At 39.0% G+C, this 23,118-nt stretch overlaps 1 protein-coding gene across 1 annotated transcript in view; it reads right to left on the reverse strand.

Annotated features, from left to right (window-relative positions):
- The window catches only part of LOC136263143 (deleted in malignant brain tumors 1 protein-like), a 71,172-nt gene that overhangs the window by 22,598 nt on the left and 25,456 nt on the right, over window positions 1-23,118 (reverse strand). Inside the window, exons 6-7 of the mRNA XM_066057640.1 lie at window positions 721-832; window positions 458-666 (exon numbers count right to left, since the gene is read on the reverse strand). Coding sequence (XP_065913712.1) covers window positions 458-666; window positions 721-832 — 321 coding nt within the window. The remainder of the gene's footprint in view (window positions 1-457; window positions 667-720; window positions 833-23,118) is intronic.

A 23,118-nucleotide genomic window follows, 5' to 3' on the forward strand; every position in this document is an offset into this window, starting at 1 on the left:
CAATAATTTCAAGACACTTTAATAGAGCAGTCACGGTATTCTTCAGAAGAGTAGTGTAGCAAGCTACATATGTAGTTCCATATAGCTCGAGATATAGTTGGTGGAGGGTAGCTATTGTCAGCAGGTAGTTTTTTTTTGGTCTTAAACTTACAACTATGCCATGGCATCACCAAGCTAGACCCCCCTAAATGAAGGTGTCTCTGCCACCCCTGAGTCATGACAATGATTTTTATTAGGTAAATGTACTTATGTTAATTGTAATACTTTTGCAAATTTATATTAAACGGATGTGCCAAACTCTATGGTATTGAAAATAGATTTATAAGCAGTTAAATTGATATCATCATAAAACCGTTGTTGTGAATAAAACAATGAAAAACAGTATTTATAAGCAGGTTTAAAGCCCAGAAACAATTGTTTGTGTACTCAAATTCATTTATAGTATAGTATAGCAAACCTATGCCATAGCAGGCAATGCCAGCATCTTGAGAATGATAACAATCGTGGATTCCCCAGCCATTGTGATTACACTCAGACAAGGAATGGTCTCCAGTGGTACACTGTACTTCATCTAACCAGATGGGCATTGATGAGTTTCCACTTCCAAAATAATTATATGAGTAAGTTCTGACAGCATCACCAAATCCAAGTTGATGGCAAACCACACTGTAAACAAGAAATATGACAAACCTAAAACGTCACATTCAAACAACTACATACTTTGCATCAACTAGATCCCAGCGTTCACCACAAACTGTTCCCCATTGTCCATTGTAGTACACCTCCACACGTCCTTCATATTGACTATCACCATTTACTAGACGAACTGGGACTGGAAAAGTAGTATAGCATGAATAAATATAACACAAATTGTCACCACATTAACACACTTGTCATGTTAACAAATATACATGTTCTCACAACTTTATATTGCATTTTGATTATATATTATCATGTTTTTATATATAGTACAAGTGCTTTTATAAGCTTACTTAACATGCTGCTCTCCCCAAACACAAATATTCAAATGCAATATATACACTGTATGAGCCTGACATATTACTTCATGTATAACAGCTTGGCATGTCCACAAATCTTAAAAAAGTATACCTGGTGATTGATACCCAAGAATACAAAAATGTATCAGGAATGTAGCAGCAAGACTATAAAGTACATCTTTTAGTCATTTTGTACTAATTAACAAATTCATTCTTAGTGCACCAAGTATCAACTCTTTTAATTACCAGATGTTTTACATCTGTGGACATGCTCTTCTTGTAAACACCAAGCTGTTTTTACATGGGATTTTGTACAATTTTGTCAATCAAAAGGATTGTTAGCTATAAATAGTAGCTATGAAGTAAACTACAATTTTAAAATTTAGAATAGTATGATTTATACATATCTCAGTGCAAAACAAAAAACACAGTGCAGTGAAACTTTCATTACCAGAGTATTTGTATGACAGTTCATTCAAAATATGAAGCTTGTGACAATCGTCATTTTAATTATTCTAATAGATGATTGGTAGGAGAAAGTTTTGTTTAAAGACCTTTGGCTAATCGATTGTAAACCACCTGTTCAATCAGAAGGTTGGTTAGAGACCAGTTTGGTTGGGTATAAGAGCACTCCATGTTTGGCAGTGATATCTAATCAAAAACAGCCAAGCTGTAAAAAAGGAGTGCGGCCCTTGAAAAGGCTATGGTGAAAAAAGATGTGAAATCCAAGGTGGCAGCCAAGAAATGGCTGTGATGGTAGTAGGTTAATGGCAAAAATTTTAATAACGACAATTCAGGTGAATTTGATGCTGCTTGGTCAATTGGCACAAAATTCACCTGAATTGTCGTTATTAAAATTTTTACCATTAACCTACCATCACAGCCATTTCTTGGCCACCACCTTGGATTTCACATCTTTTGTCACCATAGCCTTTTCAAGGGCCGCACTCCTTTTTTTACAGCTTGGCTGTTTTTGATTAGATTTCACTTCTTTTTGTATTTGTATACCCCAAAGTCGGCCTATGGCCAGCTTTGGGGCTTTTTAACCTATATATTTTTCTTTACCACAGGAAAAGAAAAAGATGAAGCAGATTTTATAAATATTTTAACTCATTCTGATTTTATCAGTAAATGTACAAATTATATATATAATGCATATATAAAGAGTTCATAATATAAAAAGAGAGCATATATTTATTACATGTCAATTAATCCCCACAGGATAATTTGCAGCTGATCTCTCTACTGGGTGACTTGAAATGTAGCTGAACTCTCTACAGGGTGATCTGCTTGTACGTAGATGAACTCTTTACAGGATTCTCTCTACAGGGTGACTTGACTCTCTGAACTCTCTGCAGGGTTATCTGTTTGTAGTTGAATTCTCTACAGGGTGATTTGTTTGCAGCTGAACTCTCTACAAGGTAACTTCTTCTAGCTGATCTGTCTACAGGGTAACTTGTTTCTAGCTGGTCTCTCTACAGGGAGATTTGTTTGTAGCTGAATTCTCTACAGGGTGATGTGTTTGCAGCTGAACTCTCTACATGGTGGTTGCTTTGTAGCTGAACTCTCTAAAAGGTGACTTCTTCTAGCTGAACTCTCTACAGGGTGATCTTTTCATAGCTGAACTCTCTACAGGATGATTTGTTTGCAGCTGAACTCTCTACATGATGATTTGTTTGTAGCTGAACTCTCTACACGGTGATTTCGTTGTAGCTGAATTCTCTACAATGTAACTTCTTCTAGCTGAACTCTCTACAGGGTGACTTGTTTCTAGCTGAACTCTCTACAGGTGATTTGTTTGTAGCTGAACTCTCTACACGGTGATTTCGTTGTAGCTGAACTCTCTACAAGGTAACTTCTTCTAGCTGATCTTTTTACAGGGCATATTTGTTTGTAGCTGAGTTCTCTACAGGGTGTTTGTTTGCAGCTGAACTCTCTACATGGTAGTTTCTTTGTAGCTGAACTCTCTACAATGTGGCTTCTTCTAGCTGAAATCTCTACAGGGTGACTTGTTTCTAGCTGATCTCTCTACAGGGTGACTTGTTTCTAGCTGAACTCTCTACAGGTGATTTGTTTGCAGCTGAACTCTCTACATGGTGGTTTCTTTGTAGTTGAACTCTCTACAAGGTAACTTCTTCTAGCTGATCTTTCTACAGGGTGATTTGTTTGTAGCTGAATTCTCTACACGGTGATTTATTTGCAGCTGAACTCTCTACAAGGTGACTTCTTCTAGCTGAATTCTCTACAGAGTGATTGATTTTTTTGCCGCTGAACTCTCTACATGGTGGTTTCTTTGTAACTGAACTCTCTACAGGGTGATTTGTTTGTAGCTGAACTCTCTACAGGGTGATCTGTTCGTAGCTGAACTCCCTACAAGGTAACTTCTTCTAGCTGATCTTTCTACAGGGTGATTTGTTTGTAGCTGAATTCTCTACAGGGTGACTTGTTTCTAGCTGATCTCTGTACAGGGTGACTTGTTCCTGGCTGAACTCTCTACAGGTGATTTGTTTGCAGCTGAACTCTCTTACATGGTGGTTTCTTTGTAGCTGAACTCTCTACAAGGTGACTTCTTCTAGCTGATTTTTCTACAAAATGACTTGTTTTTAACTGAACTCTCTACAGTGTGATCTGTTCATAGCGGAACTTTCTACTGGGTGATTTGTTTGCAGCTGAACTCTTTGCATGATTGTTTCTTTGTAACTGAACTCTTTACAAGGTAACTTCTTTTAGCTGATCTCTCTACAGGGCAATTTGTTTGAGCTGAGCTCTCTACATGATGGTTTCTTTGTAGCTGAACTCTCTATTAGGTACCTTCTTCTGACTGATCTGACTACAGGGTGACTTGTTTGTAGCTGAATTCCCTACAGAATAACTTGCAATGTAATATAATTGAGTAAATTATAAATGCAGCTGAATGCTTTATTAGGGTGATTGTTCTATATCAAGACACACGACAGTGTGTCGTGCGGCCCAAGAAGCCGGCGCGCCACACCGTGAGTATATTAACAGGAAGAAAGAAAACGCAATTTGCACACCTATGTAGCTCTGTGATCCCTTATCCGATTGGAACCAAATTTGCTAGAGACGTGCCGCCCAGTTAGGGGCTTCTGCATACCAAATTTGAAGAAAATCACTCCAGCCATTTCCGAGATACGAGCGAACAAAATTTCGTTTTAATTTCTTCGTTTTTTTCTTCTTCATCTTCATTTCGCACACTTCGCAAAATTTACCATAAAACACGAATGCGTGCTCGGATTGGGCTGAAATTTGGCACATTTAAAGGGCTCATTAAGGCAGATCTCCGTACCAACTTTGGTAGGAATCCGATGAACATCCACGGAGTTATGACCGATTATTTGCATAAAATAAGGTCGAAGGTCTGTCACGCCTACAGGGTAAACCCCTTGGAGGAATCAGTTGACAATTGATATGTAGATGGAGCAACCATCGTAGGAGTGCCTTTTTGTGGTTTGAAAGGAATCGGGATAAAGACCATGGAGATATGACACAAAACCCAACCTGTGTCAAAATTACGCGATCGATTTTTATGGAAAAAAAACTATTAGTTTTCGTGTCTACCAGGCAAACCGCTTAGAGCAACGAGCTAAAAATCAGTATGTAGCTGGAATAATCATCATAGAAAGTTCTTGCAGTAGTACAGAAGAATCAGATTACAAATCACTTTCGAAAGGCAACTACGTGCAGCAAATGTGAGATCGAGATACTCTAATAGAACAGTCACCCTAATAAAGCATTCAGCTGCATTTATAATTTACTCAGTTATATTACATTGCAAGTTATTCTGTAGGGAATTCAGCTACAAACAAGTCATCCTGTAGTCAGATCAGCTAGAAGAAGGTACCTAATAGAGAGTTCAGCTACAAAGAAGCCATCATGTAGTGAGTTCAGCTCAAATAAATCACCCTGTAGAGAATTCAGCTACAAACAAATTGCCCTGTAGAGAGATCAGCTAGAAGAAGTTACCTTGTAGAGAGTTCAGTTACAAAGAAACAATCATGCAAAGAGTTTAACTGCAAATAAATCACCCAGTAGAAAGTTCCGCTATGAACAGATCACACTGTAGAGAGAAACAAGTCATCCTGTAGATAGATCAGCTAGAAGAAGTCACTTTGTAGAGAGTTCAGCTACAAAGAAACTACCAAGTAGAGAGTTCAGCAGCAAACAAATCGCCCTGTAGAGAATTCAGTTACAAACAAATCACCCTGTAGAAAGATCAGCTAGAAGAAGTTACCTTGTAGAGAGTTCAGCTACAAACAAATCACCCTGTAGAGGGTTCAGCTACAAACAAGTCACCCTGTAGAGAGTTCAGCTGGAAGAAGTTACATTGTAGAGAGTTCAGCTGCAGCTACAAAGAAATTACCATGTAAAGAGTTCAGCTGCAAACAAATTGCCCTGTAGAGACTTCAGCTACAAACAAATCACCCTGTAGAAAGATCAGCTAGAAGAAGTTACCTTGTAGAGAATTCAGCTACAAAGAAACTACCATGTAGAGAGTTCAGCTACAAACAAATTTCCCTGTAGAGAATTCAGCTACAAACAAATCACCCTGTAGAAAGATCAGCTAGAAGAAGTTACCTTGTAGAGAATTCAGCTACAAACAAATCACCCTGTAGAGAGTTCAGCTAGAAACAAGTTACACTGTAGAGAGATCAGCTAGAAACAAGTCACCCTGTAGAGAGTTCAGCTAGAAGAAGTCACATTGTAGAGAGTTCAGCTACAAAGAAACTACCATGTAGAGAGTTCAGCTGCAAACAAATTGCCCTGTAGAGAATTCAGCAACAAACAAATCACCCTGTAGAGAGTTCAGCTAGAAACAAGTTACACTGTAGAGAGATCAGTTAGAAGAAGTCACATTGTAGAGAGTTCAGCTACAAGAAACTACCATGTATAGAGAGTTCAGCTGCAAACAAATTGCCCTGTAGAGAATTCAGCTACAAACAAATCACCCTGTAGAAAGATCAGCTAGAAGAAGTTACCTTGTAGAGAGTTCAGCTACAAACAGGTCGCCCTGTAGAGAGATCAGCTAGAAACAAGCCACCCGTAGAGAGTTCAGCTAGAAGAAGTTACATTGTAGAGAGTTCAGCAGTTTAGCTGCAAACAAATCGCCCTGTAGAGAATTCAGCTACAAACAAATCACCCTGTAGAAAAATCAGCTAGAAGAAGTTATCTTGTAGAGAGTTCAGCTACAAACAAGTCGTCTGGTAGAGAGATCAGCTAGAAGGATCACCTTGCAGAGAGGTCAGCTACAAAGAAATCACCCTGCTTCATCTTTTCTTCTTCCTGTAGTAAAGAAAAAATGACAGGTTAAAAAGCCCTAAAGCCGGCCATAGTTGAGGTATACAAATATAAAAAGAAGTGAAATCTAATCCAAAACAGCTAAGCTGTAAAAAACGTGTGCGGCCCTGAGAAAAGCTATGGTGAAAAAATATGTGAAATCCAAGGTGGCGGCCAAGAAATGGCTGTGATGGTAGGTTAATGGTAAAAATTTTAATAACAACAATTCAGGTGAATTTGGTGCCGCTTGGTCTTGGCACAAAATTCACCTGAATTGTCGTTATTAAAGTTTTTACCATTAACCTACCATCACAGCCATTTCTTGGCCGCCACCTTGGATTTCACATCTGTTTTCACCATAGCCTTTCTCAGGGCCGCACACTTTTTTTACAGCTTAGCTGTTTTGGATTAGATTAGGGTGACTGTTCTATTAGAGTATCTCGATCTCGCATTTGCTACAGGTAGTTGCCTTTCGAATCATAACTCAGTGGTTTGTAATCCGATTCTTCTGCACTACTGCAAGGACTTTCTATGATGATTATTCCAGCTACATACTGATGTTCAGCTGATTGCTCTAAGCGGTTTGCCTGATAGACACGAAAACTAATAGTTTTTTTTATTCATAAAAATCGATCGCGTAATTTTGACACAGGTCGGGTTTTGTGTCATATCTCCGTGGTCTTTATCCCGATTCCTTTCAAACTATAAAAAGGCACTCCTACGATGGTTGCTCCATCTACATATCAATTTTCAACTGATTCCTCAAAGGAGTTTACCCTGTAGGCGTGACAGACCTTCGACATTATTTTACGCAAATAATCGGTCATAACTACGTGAATTTTTATCGGATTCCTACCAAAGTTGGTACAGAAATCCGCCTTAATGAGCCCTTTAAGTGTGCCAAATTTCAGCCCGATCCGAGTACGCATTCATGTTTTATGGAGGATTTTGCGAAGTGTGCAAAATGAAGAAGAAAAAAAAAAAGAAATTAAAACGAAATTGTGTTCGCTCGTATCTCGGAAATGGCTGGAGCGATTTTCTTCAAATTTGATGTGCAGACTCCCCTTGCTGGCCGGCACCTCTCTAGCAAATTTGGTTCCAATCGGATAAGGGATCACAGAGCTACATAGGTGTGAAAATTGCGTTTCTTTCTTCCTGTTAATATACTCACGGGTGGCACGCCGGCTTCTTGGACCGCACGACACACTACCGTGTGTCTTGATCATGCCAGAACTCTCATCCACTATGCTTTGTGCCCCGTGGATAAAATGGATTTCAATTAAGTTTGAAATTAAGTACGTATTTTGCATATACATATACATCAAGACACACGGTAGTGTGTCGTGCGGCCCAAGAAGCCGGCGCGCCACACCGTGAGTATATTGACAGGAAGAACGAAAACGTCATTTTCACACCTTTGTATCTCGGTGATCACTTATCTGATTGGAACCAAATTTGCTACACAGTTGCCCGCCAGCCAAGGGAGTCTACATTCCAAATTTGAAGGAAATCGCTCCTGCCATTTCCGAGATACGAGCTGCCAAAGTTTCGTTTTTTATTCTTCGTTTTTTTTTTCTTCTTCTTCGTCTTTTCGCACACTTGCAAAAATTGCTGTAACTCGCAAACGCGCACTCCGATCGCCTTGAAATTTGGCACACAGAAAGGGAGTCCAAAGGCGAATCCTAGCATCAACTTTGGTACAAATCCGATGAATAGTTCAGGAGTTATGACCGATTATTCGCGTAAAACAAGATCGATTTGTTGTCACGCCTACAGGGTAAACCGCTTCATGGAATGAGTTGAAAATTGCTATGTAGATGGAGTAACCATCGTAGGAGTGCCTTTTGGTGGTTTGAAAGGAATCGAGATAAAGACCATGGAGATATGACACAAAACCCAACCTGTGTCACAATTACGCGATCGATTTTTTATAAATATAAAAGTATTAGTTTTCACGCCTACTAGGCAAACCGCTTAGAGCAATGAGCTGAAAATAGGTGTATAGCTGGAATAATCTTCATTGAAAGTCCTTGCAATAGTACAGAAGAATCGGATTACAAACCACTGAGTTATGATTCGAAAGCCAACTCCGTGTAGCAAATGCGAGATCGAGATACTCTAATAGAACAGTCACCCTAATAGAGCATTCGGCTAATTTATTTATTCCATTATAGAATTTTATTACATCACAAGTTATTCTGTAGGGAGTTCAGCTGCAAACAGTTAATCTTATAGACAGTTCAGCAAGAAGACAGTCACCATGTGGAGAGTTAAGCAAATATATCACTATAGAGATTCAGAACATTACAAGTCACACTGAAGAAAGTTCAGCTATAAACAAGTCATGCACTGTGTAGAGAATTCAGCTACAATTAAGTCACTCTCTAGAGAATTCAGTTACACAGAATTCAGCTACACACAAGTTACTGTGGAGAGAGTACAGCTACAAACAAATTACCCTTTAGAGTGATCAGCTACAAACAAAAAACACTTTGCAGGGTGTTCAGCTGCAACAAATCAACCTTTAGAGCGATCAGCAATGAACAAATCAACACAAATCTACCTGTAGAGAGATAAGCTAGAAACAAATCACCCTGTAGAGAGTTCAGCTACAAAAAATCACCCTGTAGAGACATCAGCTAGAAACTAGACACAATGTAAGGAGTTCAGCTACAAGCAATCACCCTGTAGAGAGTTCAGCTAAAACAAATCAACCTGCAGAGAGATCAGCTACAGACAAATCACCTTATAGAGAGTTTAGCTACAAACAGATTACATGTAGAGAGATCGGCTACAAACAAATCAACCTGCAGAGAGATCAGCTACAGACAAATCACCTTATAGAGAGTTTAGCTACAAACAGATTACATGTAGAGAGATCGGCTACAAACAAATCAACATGCAGAGAGATCAGCTACACACAAATCAACTTGTAGAGAGATCAGCTAAAACAAATCAACCTGCAGAGAGATCAGCTACAAACAAATCACCTTATAGATAGTTCAGCTACAAACAAATTACCTTGTAGAGAGATCGGCTACAAACAAATCAACCTGCAGAGTGATCAGCTACACACAATTCAACTTGTAGAGAGATCAGCTACAAACAAATCACCCTGTAGAGTGATCAGCTAGAAACTACACACAATTTAAGGAGTTCAGCTACAAGCAAATCACCCTGTAGAGAGTTAAGCTACAAACAAACCAACCTGTAGAGCGATCAGCTAGAAACAAATTACCCTGAAGAGAGGTCAGCTACAAAAAATCACCCTGTAGAGATATCAGCTAGAAACAAATCACCCTGAAGAGAGGTCAGCTACAAAAAATCACCTTGTAGAGAAATCAACTACAAACAAAACACTTTGCAGAGAGTTCAGCTACAAACAAATCAACCTTTAGAGCGATCAGCAACAAACAAATCAACCTGTAGAGAGATAAGCTAGAAACAAATCACTCTGTAGAGAGTTCAGCTAAAACAAATCCATCTGCAGAGAGATCAGCTATGTACAAATCACCTTATAGATAGTTCAGCTAGAAACAAATTACCTTGTAGAGAGATCGGCTACAAACAAATCACCCTGCAGAGAGAACAGCTACAAACTAGACACAAAGTATGGAGTTCAGCTACAAGCAAATTACCCTGTAGAGATTTCATCTACAAACAAATCAACCTGTAGAGCAATCAGCTAGAAACAAATCACCCTGAAGAGAGGTCAGCTACAAAAAATTACCCTGTAGAGAGATCAGCTAGAAACAAATCACCCTGAAGAGAGGTCAGCTACAAAAAAATCACCCTGTAGAGAGATCGGCTACAAACAAATCAACCTGCAGAGAGATCAGCTACACACAAATCAACTTGTAGAGAGTTCAGCTACAAACAAATTACCCTGTAGAGAGATCGGCTACAAACAAATCAGCCTGTAGAGAGTTCAGCTAAAACAAATCAACCTGCAGAGAGATCAACTACAAACAAATCACCTTATAGAGAGTTCAGCTACAAACAAATTACCCTATAGAGAGATCGGCTACAAACAAATCAACCTGCAGAGAGATCAGCTACACACAAATCAACTTGTAGAGAGATCAGCTACAAACAAATCACCCTGTAGAGGGATCAGCTAGAAACTACACACAATGTGAGGAGTTCAGCTACAAATAAATCACCCTGTAGAGAGTTCAGCTAAAACAAATCAACCTGCAGAGAGATCAGCTACAAACAAATCACCTTTTAGACAGTTCAGCTACAAACAAATTACCTTGTAGAGAGATTGGCTACAAACAAATCAACCTGCAGAGAGATCAGCTACACACTTGTAGAGAGATCAGCTACAAACAAATCACCCTGTAGAGAGATCAGCTAGAAACTAGACACAATGTAAGGAGTTCAGCTACAAGCAAATCACCCTGTAGAGAGATCAGCTACAAACAAACCAACCTGTAGAGCGATCAGCTAGAAACAAATCACCCTGAAGAGAGGTCAGCTACAAAAAATCACCTTGTAGAGAGATCAACTACCAACAAATCAACCTTTAGAGCGATCAGAAACAAACAAATCAACCTGTAGAGAGATCATCTAGAAACAAATCAACCTGCAGAGTTATCAGCTACAAACAAATCAGCTTGTAGAGAGATCAGTTACACACAAATCAACCTGTACAGAGATAAGCTAAAAACAAATCAGAGTTCAGCTAAAACAAATCAATCTGCAGAGAGATTAGCTACATACAAATCATCTTATAGATAGTTCAGCTACAAACAAATTACCTTGTAGAGAGATCGGCTACAAACAAATCACCCTGCAGAGAGATCAGCTACACACAAATCAACTTGTATAGAGATCAGCTACAAACAAATCACCCTGTAGAGAGATCAGCTAGAAACTACACACAATGTAAGGAGTTCAGCTACAAACAAATCACCCTGTAGAGAGATCAGCTACAAACTAGACACAAAGTAAGGAGTTCAGCTACAAGCAAGTTACCCTGTAGAGAGTTCATCTACAAGCAAATCAACCTACAGAGCAATCAGCTAGAAACAAATCACCCTGAAGAGAGGTCAGCTACAAAAAATCACCCTGTAGAGAGATCAGCTAGAAACAAATCACACTGAAGAGAGGTCAGCTACAAAAAAATCACTCTGTAGAGAGATCAGCTAGAAACAAATCACCCTGAAGAGAGGTCAGCTACAAACAAAACACTTTGCAGAGAATTCAACTACAAACAAATCAGCTTGTAGAGAGATCAGTTACACACAAATCAACCTGTCGAGAGATAAGCTAGAAACAAATCACCCTGTAGAGAGTTCAGCTACAAGCAAAACACCTTGTAGAGAGTTCAGCAACAAAGAAACCACCATGTAGAGAGTTCAACTGCAAACAAATCACCTTATAGAGAGTTCAGCTACAAACAAAATCACCCTGTAGAGAGATCAGCTAGAAACTAGACACAATGTAAGGAGTTCAGCTACAAGCAAAACACCCTTTAGTGAGTTCAGCTACAAACAAATCAACCTGCAGTGAGATCACCTACAAAAAGCACCTTGTACAGAGTTCAGCTACAAACAAATTACCCTGCAGAGAGATCGGCTACAAACAAATCAACCTGTAGAAAGATCAGCTACACACAAATCAACTTGTAGAGAGATCAGCTACAAACAAATCACCCTGTAGAGAGATCAGCTAGAAACTAGACACAATGTAAGGAGTTCAGCTACAAGTAAATCACCCTGTAGAGAGTTCAGCTAAAACAAATCAACCTGCAGAGAGATCAGCTACAAATAAATCACTTTATAGACAGTTCAGCTACAAACAAATTACCTTGTAGAGAGATCGGCTGCAAATTAATCAACCTGCAAAGAGATCAGCTACACACAAATCAACTTGTAGAGAGATCAGCTACAAACAAATCACCCTGTAGAGAGATCAGCTAGAAATTAGATACAATGCAAGGAGTTCAGATACAAGCAAAATCACCCTTTAGTGAGTTCAGCTACAAACAAATCAACCTGCAGTGAGATCACCCACAAAAACGCACTTGTACAGAGTTCAGTTACAAACAAATTACCCTGTAGAGAGATCAGGTAGAAGAATTCACCTTGTAGAGTGTTCAGCAACTAGGGACTCGCCGATTATGCTCATAATTTTACCTATTATGCTATGCTGCACTGCTCAAAAATTTACCTATTATGCTTAAATTTATGTTCAATACTTACCCATTATGCTCAAATTATGCCCAATTATTTATGCCTCAGTTCTCATGCTCTGCTAATAATTTCCAATCTATGGATAAATAATAAGTGGCTGAAGCACAAACTTACTTGTCAAAATGCATATCACAGAAAAGATCGATATACTCTAATAGAACAGTCAGCTATGTGATTGTTCTATTAGAGTTACTGACTGTTCTATTAGAGTATATCGATCTTTCTGTGATAGCTATTTTGATAAGCAAGAATTCATACTATTACACAAATATTCTACCTATTATGCTAGCATTATGCTCAATGCTTTCAGACACATATTATGCTCATAATTATGCCAGCATAATCGGCGGGTCCCTATCAGCAACAAAGAAACCACCATGTAGAGAGTTCAGCTGCAAACAAATCACCCAGTAGAAAGATCAGCTAGAAGAAGTTACCTTGTAGAGAGATCAGTTACAAAGAAACCATCATATAGAGAGTTCAGCTACAAAGAAATTACCCCGTAGAGAGTTCAGCTAGAAGAAGTCACCTTGTAAAGAGTTCAGCTACAAAGAAACCATCATGTACAGAGTTCAGCTACAAAGAAACCACCTGTACACAATTCAACTACAAAAAAATCACCCTGTATAGAGATCAGCTAGAAGAAGTTACCTTGTAGATAGTTCAGCTACAACAAATCACCCCGTAGAGAGATCAGCTGGACAAAGTCACCTTGTAGAGAGTTCAGCTACAAAGAAACCATCATGTAGACAGTTCAGCTGCAAACAAATCACCCTGCAGAGAGTTCAGCTACAAACAAATCACCCTGTAGAGAGTTCAGCTAGACGAAGTCACCTTATAGAGAGTTCAGCTACAAAGAAACCATCATGTAGAGAGTTCGGCTACAAAGACACCACCATGTAGAGAGTTTAGCTGCAAACAAATCACCTGTAGAGAGTTCAGCTAGAAACAAAACACCCTGTAGAGAGACCAGCTAGAAGAGGTTACCTTGTAGAGAGTTCAGCTACAAAGAAACCATCCTGTATATAGTTCAGCTACATTTCAAGTCACCCAGTAGAGAGATCAGCTGCAAAAAAATATCCTGTGGGGCATAATGGGCATGTAATAAATATATGTATATAATTTGTATAATTACTAATAAAATCAAAAATAATTGAAGTACAAAATTCTTCTTTAAGTTCTTTTCTTCTTCCTGTAGTAACGAAAAAAACACATGGGTTAAAAAGCCCCAAAGCCAGCCATAGGCCGGCTTTGCAGTATACAAATACAAAAAGAAGTGATATCTAATCAAAAACAGCCAAGCTGTAAAAAAAGGTGCGGCCCCCAAAAAGGCCATGGTGAAAAAAGATGTGAAATCCAAGGTGGCGGCCAAGAAATGGCTGTGATGGTAGGTTAATGGTTACATTTTAATAACAACAATTCAGGTGAATTTGGTGCCAAGACCAAGCGGCACAAAATTCACCTGAATTGTCGTTATTAAAATGTAACCATTAACCTACCATCACAGCCATTTCTTGGCCGCCACCTTGGATTTCACATCTTTTTTCACCATGGCCTTTTTGGGGGCCGCACCTTTTTTTACAGCTTGCTGTTTTTGATTAGATATATATATATCAAGACACACAGTAGTGTGTCGTGCAGCCAAGAAAGCCAGCGACCAGACCGTGAGTATATTTACAGGAAGAAAGAAAACAGCTTTTTCACGCATGCATAGCTCCATGGCCCCTTCTCCAAAGCACACTATTTTTGTATTATAGCTGTCCCTCAGGTAGGGTACGCCACACAGCAAATTTGATTAAATTCGCAACAGCCATTTGCGAGATATGGGCGTCCAAAATTTCATTTTAATTTCTTTGTTTTTTTCTTCTTATGCCTTACGGGGGGGGGGCTTCAATTTCTTTTCGCACACTTTGCAAAAATTGCTATAAAATGCAAACGTGTAACTCGATTGCCTCGATCTTTGGCACAAATGAAGAAAGTGTAACGATGGATTCACGTACCAAGTTTGTTGTAAATCTGAGTAATATTCATGGAGTTATGGACGTTTATTCACGTAAAAAAATCAAACTTCTGTCACGGCTACAGGGTAAACCAAGTATAGAAATAACTTGAAAATTAGTGTGTAGATAGGCTGATCATCGTAGCAGTGCCTTTTGATAGTTTAAATAGCAATAGAGTTACAGCGACAAAGTTATAAAGCAAAAACTAAGCAAGTGTAAAATCGCGGGATCAAGATACTCGAATAGAGCAGTCACCACGGAACAGGGTAAAAAAGGTGTGTAAAAAATGTCGAAAAAAAAACTTACCAGAGTTCGAACCAGGGACCTCCATACCTAACACCTGCATCCTTAACCAACCACTGCTACCTTGACTGATCACCTCACTTAATTTCTGCTTTATAAATGAAATTTCTAGTTGAAATCTGCTTATAATCAAATGTTTGTAATTTCATAGATCTACCAATAGAAGTACTAGATTGTTCTAGAACATTCTGTGTATGTTCTATTAGAAGTCCTCAAAAAAAATGTGCACTCTATTAGAGTATTACAATAATAATTATCAAATATTGAATTAAATCATGCAATGAAATACACTTATAAGTCTGTCTTCAATAATCATCATTGTATCTACATAGAAAAGAAGAAATGTGAGTAAAAACAAACCTCAAAGTCAGCCATAGGCTGGTTTTGGGGCCTTATAAAGTACAAAAAGGAGTGAAATCCACACAAAAACAGCCAAGCTGTGAAAAAATGGTGCGGCCTTAAAAAGCCTGGGTGAAAAAGTTGTGAAATCAAAGGTGGCGGCCAAGAAATGGCTGTAATGATGTTAATGCTAAAAAATTTTAATAATGGCTGTGTGCGTTGTTAAAATTTATTAGCATTAACATCATTGCAGCCATTTCTTAGCCGCCACCTTTGATTTCACAACTTTTTTCACCCAGGCTTTTTAAGGCTGCACCATTTTTTCACAGCTTGGCTGTTTTTGTGTGGATATATATATCTAATCAAAAACAGCCAAGCTGTAAAAGGTGCGGCTCTCAAAAAGGCCATGGTGAAAAAAGATGTGAAATCCAAGGTGGCGGCCAAGAAATGGCTGTGATGGTAGGTTAATGGTAAAAATTTTAATAACGACAGTTCAGGTGAATTTGGTGCCAACACCAGGCGGCACAAAATTCACCTGAATTGTCGTTATTAAAATTTTTACCATTAACCTACCATCACAGCCATTTCTTGGCCGCCACCTTGGATTTCACATCTTTTTTCACCATGGCCTTTTTGAGGGCCGCACCTTTTTTTACAGCTTGGTTGTTTTTGATTAGATATCACTTCTTTTTGTATTTGTATACTGCAAAGCCGGCCAATGGCTGGCTTTGGGGGGTTTTTAACCCATGTGTTTTTTTCTTTACCACAGAAGAAAAGAACTTAAAGAAGATTTTTGAGGTCATTTTTTTACTTCAATTATTTTTGATTTTATTAGTAATTATACAAATTATATACATATATTTATTACATGCCCATTATTCCCCACAGGATATTATTTTGCAGCTGATCTCTCTACTGGGTGACTTGAAATGTAGCTGAACTATCTATAAGGTGACCTCTTCTAGCTGATCTCTCTACAGGGTGATTTGTTTCTAGATGAACTCTCTACAGGTGATTTGTTTGCAGCTAAACTCTCTACATGGTGGTTTCTTTGTAGCTGAACTCTCTACAAGGTGACTTCTTCTAGCCGATCTCTCTACAGGGTGATTTGTTTCTAGCTGAACTCTCTACAGGTGATTTGTTTGCAGCTAAACTCTCTACATGGTGGTTTCTTTGTAGCTGAATTCTCTACAAGGTAACTTCTTCTAGCTGAACCTTCTACAGGGCGATTTGTTGTAGTTGAATTCTCTTCGGGGTGATTTGTTTGAGGCTGAACTCTCTACATGGCAGTTTCTTTGTAACTGAACACTCTACAAGATGACTTCTTCTAGCTGATCTTTCTACAGGATGAATTGCTTGTAGCTGAACTATCTACAAGGTAACTTCTTCTAGCTGATCTCTCTACAGGGTGATTTGTTTGCAGCTGAACTCTTTACATGATGGTTTCTTTATAGCTGAACTCTCTACAAGGTGACTTCTTCTAGCTGAACTCTCTACAGGGTGATTTCTTTGTAGCTAAACTCTCTATATGATGGTTTCTTTGTAGCTGAACTCTCTACAAGGTGACTTCTTCTAGCTGATCCCTCTACAGGGGGATTTGTTTGTAGCTGAACTCTCAACAAGTGATTTATTTGCAGCTGACCTCTTTATGTGGTGGTTTCTTTGTAGTTGAACTCACTACTAGATGACCTCTTCTAGCTGATCTCTCTCCAGGGTGATGTGTTTCTAGCTGAACTCTCTACTGGTGATTTGTTGCAGTTAAACTCTCTACATAGTGGTTTCTTTGTAGCTGAACTCTTTACAAGGTGACTTCTTCTAGCTGAACTCTCTACAAGGTGATTTCTTTGTAGCTGAACTCTCTACATGATGGCTTCTTTGTAGCTGAACTCTCTACAAGGTGACCTCTTCTAGCTGATCCTTCTACAGGGTTTGTAGTTGAATTCTCTACACGGTGATTAGTTTGAGGCTGTAACTCTCTACATGGCGGTTTCTTTGTAGCTGAACTCTCTACAAGGTGACTTCTTCTAGCTGATCTCTCTACAGGGTGATTTGTTTGCAGCTGAACTCTCTACATGATGGTTTCTTTGTAGCTGAACTCTCTACAAGGTGACCTCTTCTAGCTGATCTCTCTACAGGGTGATTTGTTTCTAGCTGAACTCTCTACAGGTTATTTGTTTGCAGCTGAACTCTCTACACGATGGTTTCTTTGTAGCTGAACTTTCTACAAGGTGACTTCTTCTAGCTGAACTCTCTACAGAGTGGTTTGTTTGCAGCTTAACTCTCAGAGTCTACATGATGGTTTCTTTGTAGCTGAACTCTCTACAAGGTGACTTCTTCTAGCTAAACTCTCTACAGGGTGATCTTTTTGTAGCTGAACTCTCTACATGGTGGTTTCTTTGTAGCTGAATTCTCTACAAGGTAACTTCTTCTAGCTGAACCTTCTACAGGGCGATTTGTTGTAGTTGAATTCTCTTCAGGGTGATTTGTTTGAGGCTGAACTCTCTACATGGCAGTTTCTTTGTAACTGAACACTCTACAAGGTGACTTCTTCTAGCTGATCTTTCTACAGGATGAATTGTTTGTAGCTGAACTATCTACAAGGTAACTTCTTCTAGCTGATCTCTCTACAGGGTGATTTGTTTGCAGCTGAACTCTTTACATGATGGTTTCTTTGTAGCTGAACTCTCTACAAGGTGACTTCTTCTTCTAGCTGAACTCTCTACAGGGTGATTTCTTTGTAGCTAAACTCTCTATATGATGGTTTCTTTGTAGCTGAACTCTCTACAAGGTGACTTCTTCTAGCTGATCCCTCTACAGGGGGATTTGTTTGTAGCTGAACTCTCAACAAGTGATTTATTTGCAGCTGACCTCTTTATGTGGTGGTTTCTTTGTAGCTGAACTCACTACTAGATGACCTCTTCTAGCTGATCTCTCTCCAGGGTGATGTGTTTCTAGCTGAACTCTCTACTGGTGATTTGTTGCAGTTAAACTCTCTACATAGTGGTTTCTTTGTAGCTGAACTCTTTACAAGGTGACTTCTTCTAGCTGAACTCTCTACAAGGTGATTTCTTTGTAGCTGAACTTTCTACATGATGGCTACTTTGTAGCTGAACTCTCTACAAGATGACCTCTTCTAGCTGATCCTTCTACAGGGTTTGTAGTTGAATTCTCTACACGGTGATTAGTTTGAGGCTGTAACTCTCTACATGGCGGTTTCTTTGTAGCTGAACTCTCTACAAGGTGACCTCTTCTAGCTGATCTCTCTACAGGGTGATTTGTTTGCAGCTGAACTCTCTACATGATGGTTTCTTTGTAGCTGAACTCTCTACAAGGTGACCTCTTCTAGCTGATCTCTCTACAGGGTGATTTGTTTCTAGCTGAACTCTCTACAGGTTATTTGTTTGCAGCTAAACTCTCTACATGGTGGTTTCGTTGTAGCTGAACTCTCTACACGATGGTTTCTTTGTAGCTGAACTTTCTACAAGGTGACTTCTTCTAGCTGAACTCTCTACAGAGTGGTTTGTTTGCAGCTTAACTCTCAGAGTCTACGTGATGGTTTCTTTGTAGCTGAACTCTCTACAAGGTGACTTCTTCTAGCTAAACTCTCTACAGGGTGATCTTTTTGTAGCTGAACTCTCTACAGGGTGATTTGTTTGCAGCTGAACTCTCTACATGATGGTTTCTTTGTAGCTGAACTCTCTACAAGGTGACCTCTTCTAGCTGATCTCTCTACCGGGTGATTTGTTTCTAGCTGTGTGAACTCTCTACAGGCGATATGTTTGCAGCTGAACTGTCTACATGGTGGTTTCTTTGTACCTGAACTCTCTACAAGGTGACTTGTTTCTAGCTGATCCCTCTACAAGGTGACTTCCTCGAGCTAATCTCTCTACAGGTTGATTTGTTTGTAGCTGAACTCTCTACAGGATGGTTTCTTTGTTATTATTATTAGTACTTTACAGTGACCAGCACCGAAGGTCTGACAGTTACTGAACGTTCTACAAGGCAACTTTTTTCTAGCTGATCTCTCTACTAGGTGACTTCCTCTAGTTGATCTCTCTATAGGGTGACTTGTATCTAGCTGAACTATCTACAGGATGATCTGTTCATAGTTGAACTCTCTACAGGTTAATTTGTTTGTAGCTGAAATCTCTTGTTTCAAACTGATCTCACTGTAGCATAACTTCTTTGTAGCTGAAGTCTCTACAGAGTGATTTTTTTTTGTAGCTGACCTGTATATAAGGTGATTTGTTTGTACCCGAACTTTCTACAGGGTGATTTGTTTATAGCTGCATGCTCTGCAGGGTGATTTGTTTGTAGTTGATCTCTCTACAGGGTTTCTTTGCAGCTGAGTTCTCTACAGGGTGACTTCTTCTAGCTGAACTCTCTCTTGTTTCTAGCTGATCTCTCTACAGAGTAACTTGTTTGTATAGCTGAACTCTTTACAGAGTAGTATTTTGGTTGCTGAACTCTCTACACGGTGACTTGTTTGTAGCAAATTCTTTACACAGTGACTTGGTGGTAGCTGAATTCTCTACAGAGTGACTTACTTGTAGCTGAATTCTCTACAGAGTGACTTACTTGTAGCTGAACACTGTATAAACTATAAAGTGACTTGTCTGTAGCTGAACTCTCTTCAGGGTTACTTGTTTGCAGGTGATCTCTATAGGGTAACTTGTTTGTATAGATGAACTCTTTACAGGGTAGTTTCTTTGTAGCTGAACTCTCTCCACAGTGACTTGTTTGTAGCTGAATTCTCTAGAGAGTGTAGCCGAACTCTCTACAGGGTGCATGACTTGTTTATAGCTGAACTCTCTTCAATGTGACTTGTAATGTTCTGAATCACTACAGCGATATATTTGTAGCTGAACTCTCTATAGGGTGACTTGCTTCTTGCTGAACTGTCTATAAGATTAACTGTTTGCAACTGAACTCCCTACAGAATAACCTGTAATGTAATAGAATTCTACAATGGAGTAAATAAATTAGCTGAATGCTCTATTAGGGTGACTGTTCTATTAGAGTATCTTGATCTCGCATTTGCTACATGGAGTTGGCTTTCGAATCATAACTCAGTGGTTTGTAGTCCAATTCTTCTATACTACTGCAAGGACTTTCAATGAAGATTATTCCAGCTATACACCGATTTTCAGCTCATTGCTCTAAGCGGTTTGCCTTGTAGGCATGAAAACTTATACTTGTTCATTCCTAAAAATCAATCGCGTAATTGTGACACAGGTTGGGTTTTGTGTCATATCTCCGTGGTCTTTATCTCGATTCCTTTCAAACCACTAAAAAGACACTCCTACGATGGCTACTCCATCTACATAGCAATTTTCAACTCATTCCATGAAGCAGTTTACCCTGTAGGCGTGACAACAAATCGATCTTGTTTTACGCGAATAATCGGTCATAACTCCTGAATCATTCATCGGAGTTGCAACAAATTTGATGCTAGGATTTGCCTTTGGACTCCCCTTCTGTGTGCCAAATTTCAAGGCAATCAGAGTACGCGTTTGCGTTTTATAGCAATTGTTGCAAGTGTGCGAAAAGACGAAGAAGAAAAAAAAACGAAGAAAAAAAAAACTTTGGCCACTCGTATCTCGGAAATGGCTTGAGTGATTTCCTTCAAATTTGGAATGTAGCCTCCCCTAGCTGGTGGGCAACTCTGCAGCAAATTTGGGTCCACTCGGATGAGGTATGACCGAGATACAAAAGTGTGAAAATGACGTTTTCTTTCTTCCTGTCAATATACTCACGGTGTGGCGCGCCGGCTTCTTGGGCCGCACGACACATGTGTCTTGATACGGTATTCACAGTATCGTGCATTGTTTATTACATTAATGCACAGTTTGCTTCAAATCTTATTGAAATAAGCGGATATTTCATATCATAGTCCATGCAGGCTTTGCAGTATTATGTATACTTCATTGCTGGGATGATTTGATAATGCTACTATAGTCTTTAAATTAACTGTACAGAAGAGTTGTGGCTTGGCACACATGGTAAATAAAGCAAGTCCCACTCCATCATTCCTGTTCTACTGCTTCAGTTAAGCTTTGCTGTACTTGCAGGATACATAGAATTTGAGATGAGTTTATGATATACCTAAGAAGTCTCATTACCAACTATCTAATACTTAAAAATGAAAGACTGCTCTATTAGAGATTTTAAAATGGCTTTGTTATAAATCACAGATAATTGTACTGAGAACTAATTCATGAGAGCTAATTGATGCATTTTTTATTGGTAAACTAGTAGCTCTTATCTAACTAATGAAATTCATAGAAAAGCAAAGTACATATGGTTATATGATATTTGACCTATTGTGTTCCACTGGGAATGATAGCAATTTGTTTTATTCCAAGAGTAATTGTGTTCCAAAAACAGTCGTTATTTATTTCAGTTTCTGAAATGACAACAGTTGTTTCTGTTCCGAGAATGACAATGAGTTACTCCATTCTCTGAGAATAATGGTGATTGACAGTTATTCTGCTTTGTTCAATCACAAACTAGAGCCCATAAATGTGGCAAGACTCAAAGTTTAGTGTTCTCTGAGAATAACAGAATGCAAGATTCTCTCACATTATTATTCTTGCAAAGGGCATCTTTTCCAACTTTTTTTAAATTCCTGGCATCTCCTGGATGATATTTACCAATTTCACCATAGTAGAATGAAGAATGATTTTTTGAGCAGTGACATGTGTGCAAGCTAAGAAATTTTTGGCTTTGATTGCAAGGTTTATGGCTCACTGAAGAGCACAAAGCTACGAATTTAGTTACTTGAGAACAAATAATAGTTATACGGGCACAATGTGGAGTCTATGAAATTTATAAACCAGAAGGCCCGGGCTGTAGCGCACAAGTGAAGCGAGGGCGCTACTAAGGGCCTGAGGGTTTATAAATTTCATAGACTCCACATTGTACACGTATAACTGCTTTAGACTCTATTTTACATTACACTCAGATTACTTACCTCATCCATGGCTGTTTCTGTTGTAGGTTCAGAAAAAGCGGCTAGTTTTCTTGCGATAATACTAGCGCCATGGCAACTGTGCGTCTTCACGTGACAAAATAATCGCGCTTGTTAAATCACACACATGAACAATGCATAGCGATTGGATAAACTCAGATTTGAGCATATATTATATTGTTCCTGAAGGCGTGGAGTATATTAGAAAACAAGGTGGAGTATATGAGACTTATTACCCACCCAAAACAGCCTAAATGGAGTCTAAAACTGGTTATACACCATTGATATGTGAGACTGAGCCCAATTAAAATATCAAACAGTATGGTAGTACTGTTTAAGTAGGAATCCCCCCCTGAAATGACACGCGCCACCAAAAATACCGCCTTAAAAAAAACAGCTTAGAAACTTCTTACACGATGAAAATCACCTTTACAGAATAATGTCAGTCCATCTAACATCAAGAAAATGCTTACTGGCGACCGGATATAGAATTTTTTTTAAATCGTCAAAACTTGAAATTTTGTCTCACTCATTCACTCACTCACTGACCACAGTCGCAAGCCTAGAGCCCAAACGAAGCAGCGCACAGTCACCATTTTACGCCACAACAACAAACTCACTGGTGGGATGTGCCTTTTGTGGTTCCAATGTATGCCCAGAGTGCTTTGTCTTTTCTTTATCTTCAATCAGGCTACTTGTCTTCTTCTTCATCCAACGAAACCATATCGAGGCGTTAATTTTCCATTTCAACACTTTCTTTATGCAGCACAATAGGCACCACAAAATTATTTAAGGCGCTTAGACTACGCTACTGTACGGAGGTACCGGTATCCACAATAGGTCGCAAGATCACGCCTATTCTTTATTCTACGTATTATCAATTTATCGATCGAGACCACAATGACCACGTTCCTTTTATGCTAGCTGTACTTGTGACCACACACCTTCAAGTTGGTAGGCTGATTCGAGATACTCTAGTCTAATAATCAATCAAAACAATAAAAGCCACACCC

This window comes from Dysidea avara, chromosome 8 (genome assembly GCF_963678975.1).
Source record: "Dysidea avara chromosome 8, odDysAvar1.4, whole genome shotgun sequence".
Classification (NCBI taxonomy): Eukaryota; Metazoa; Porifera; class Demospongiae; order Dictyoceratida; family Dysideidae; genus Dysidea; species Dysidea avara.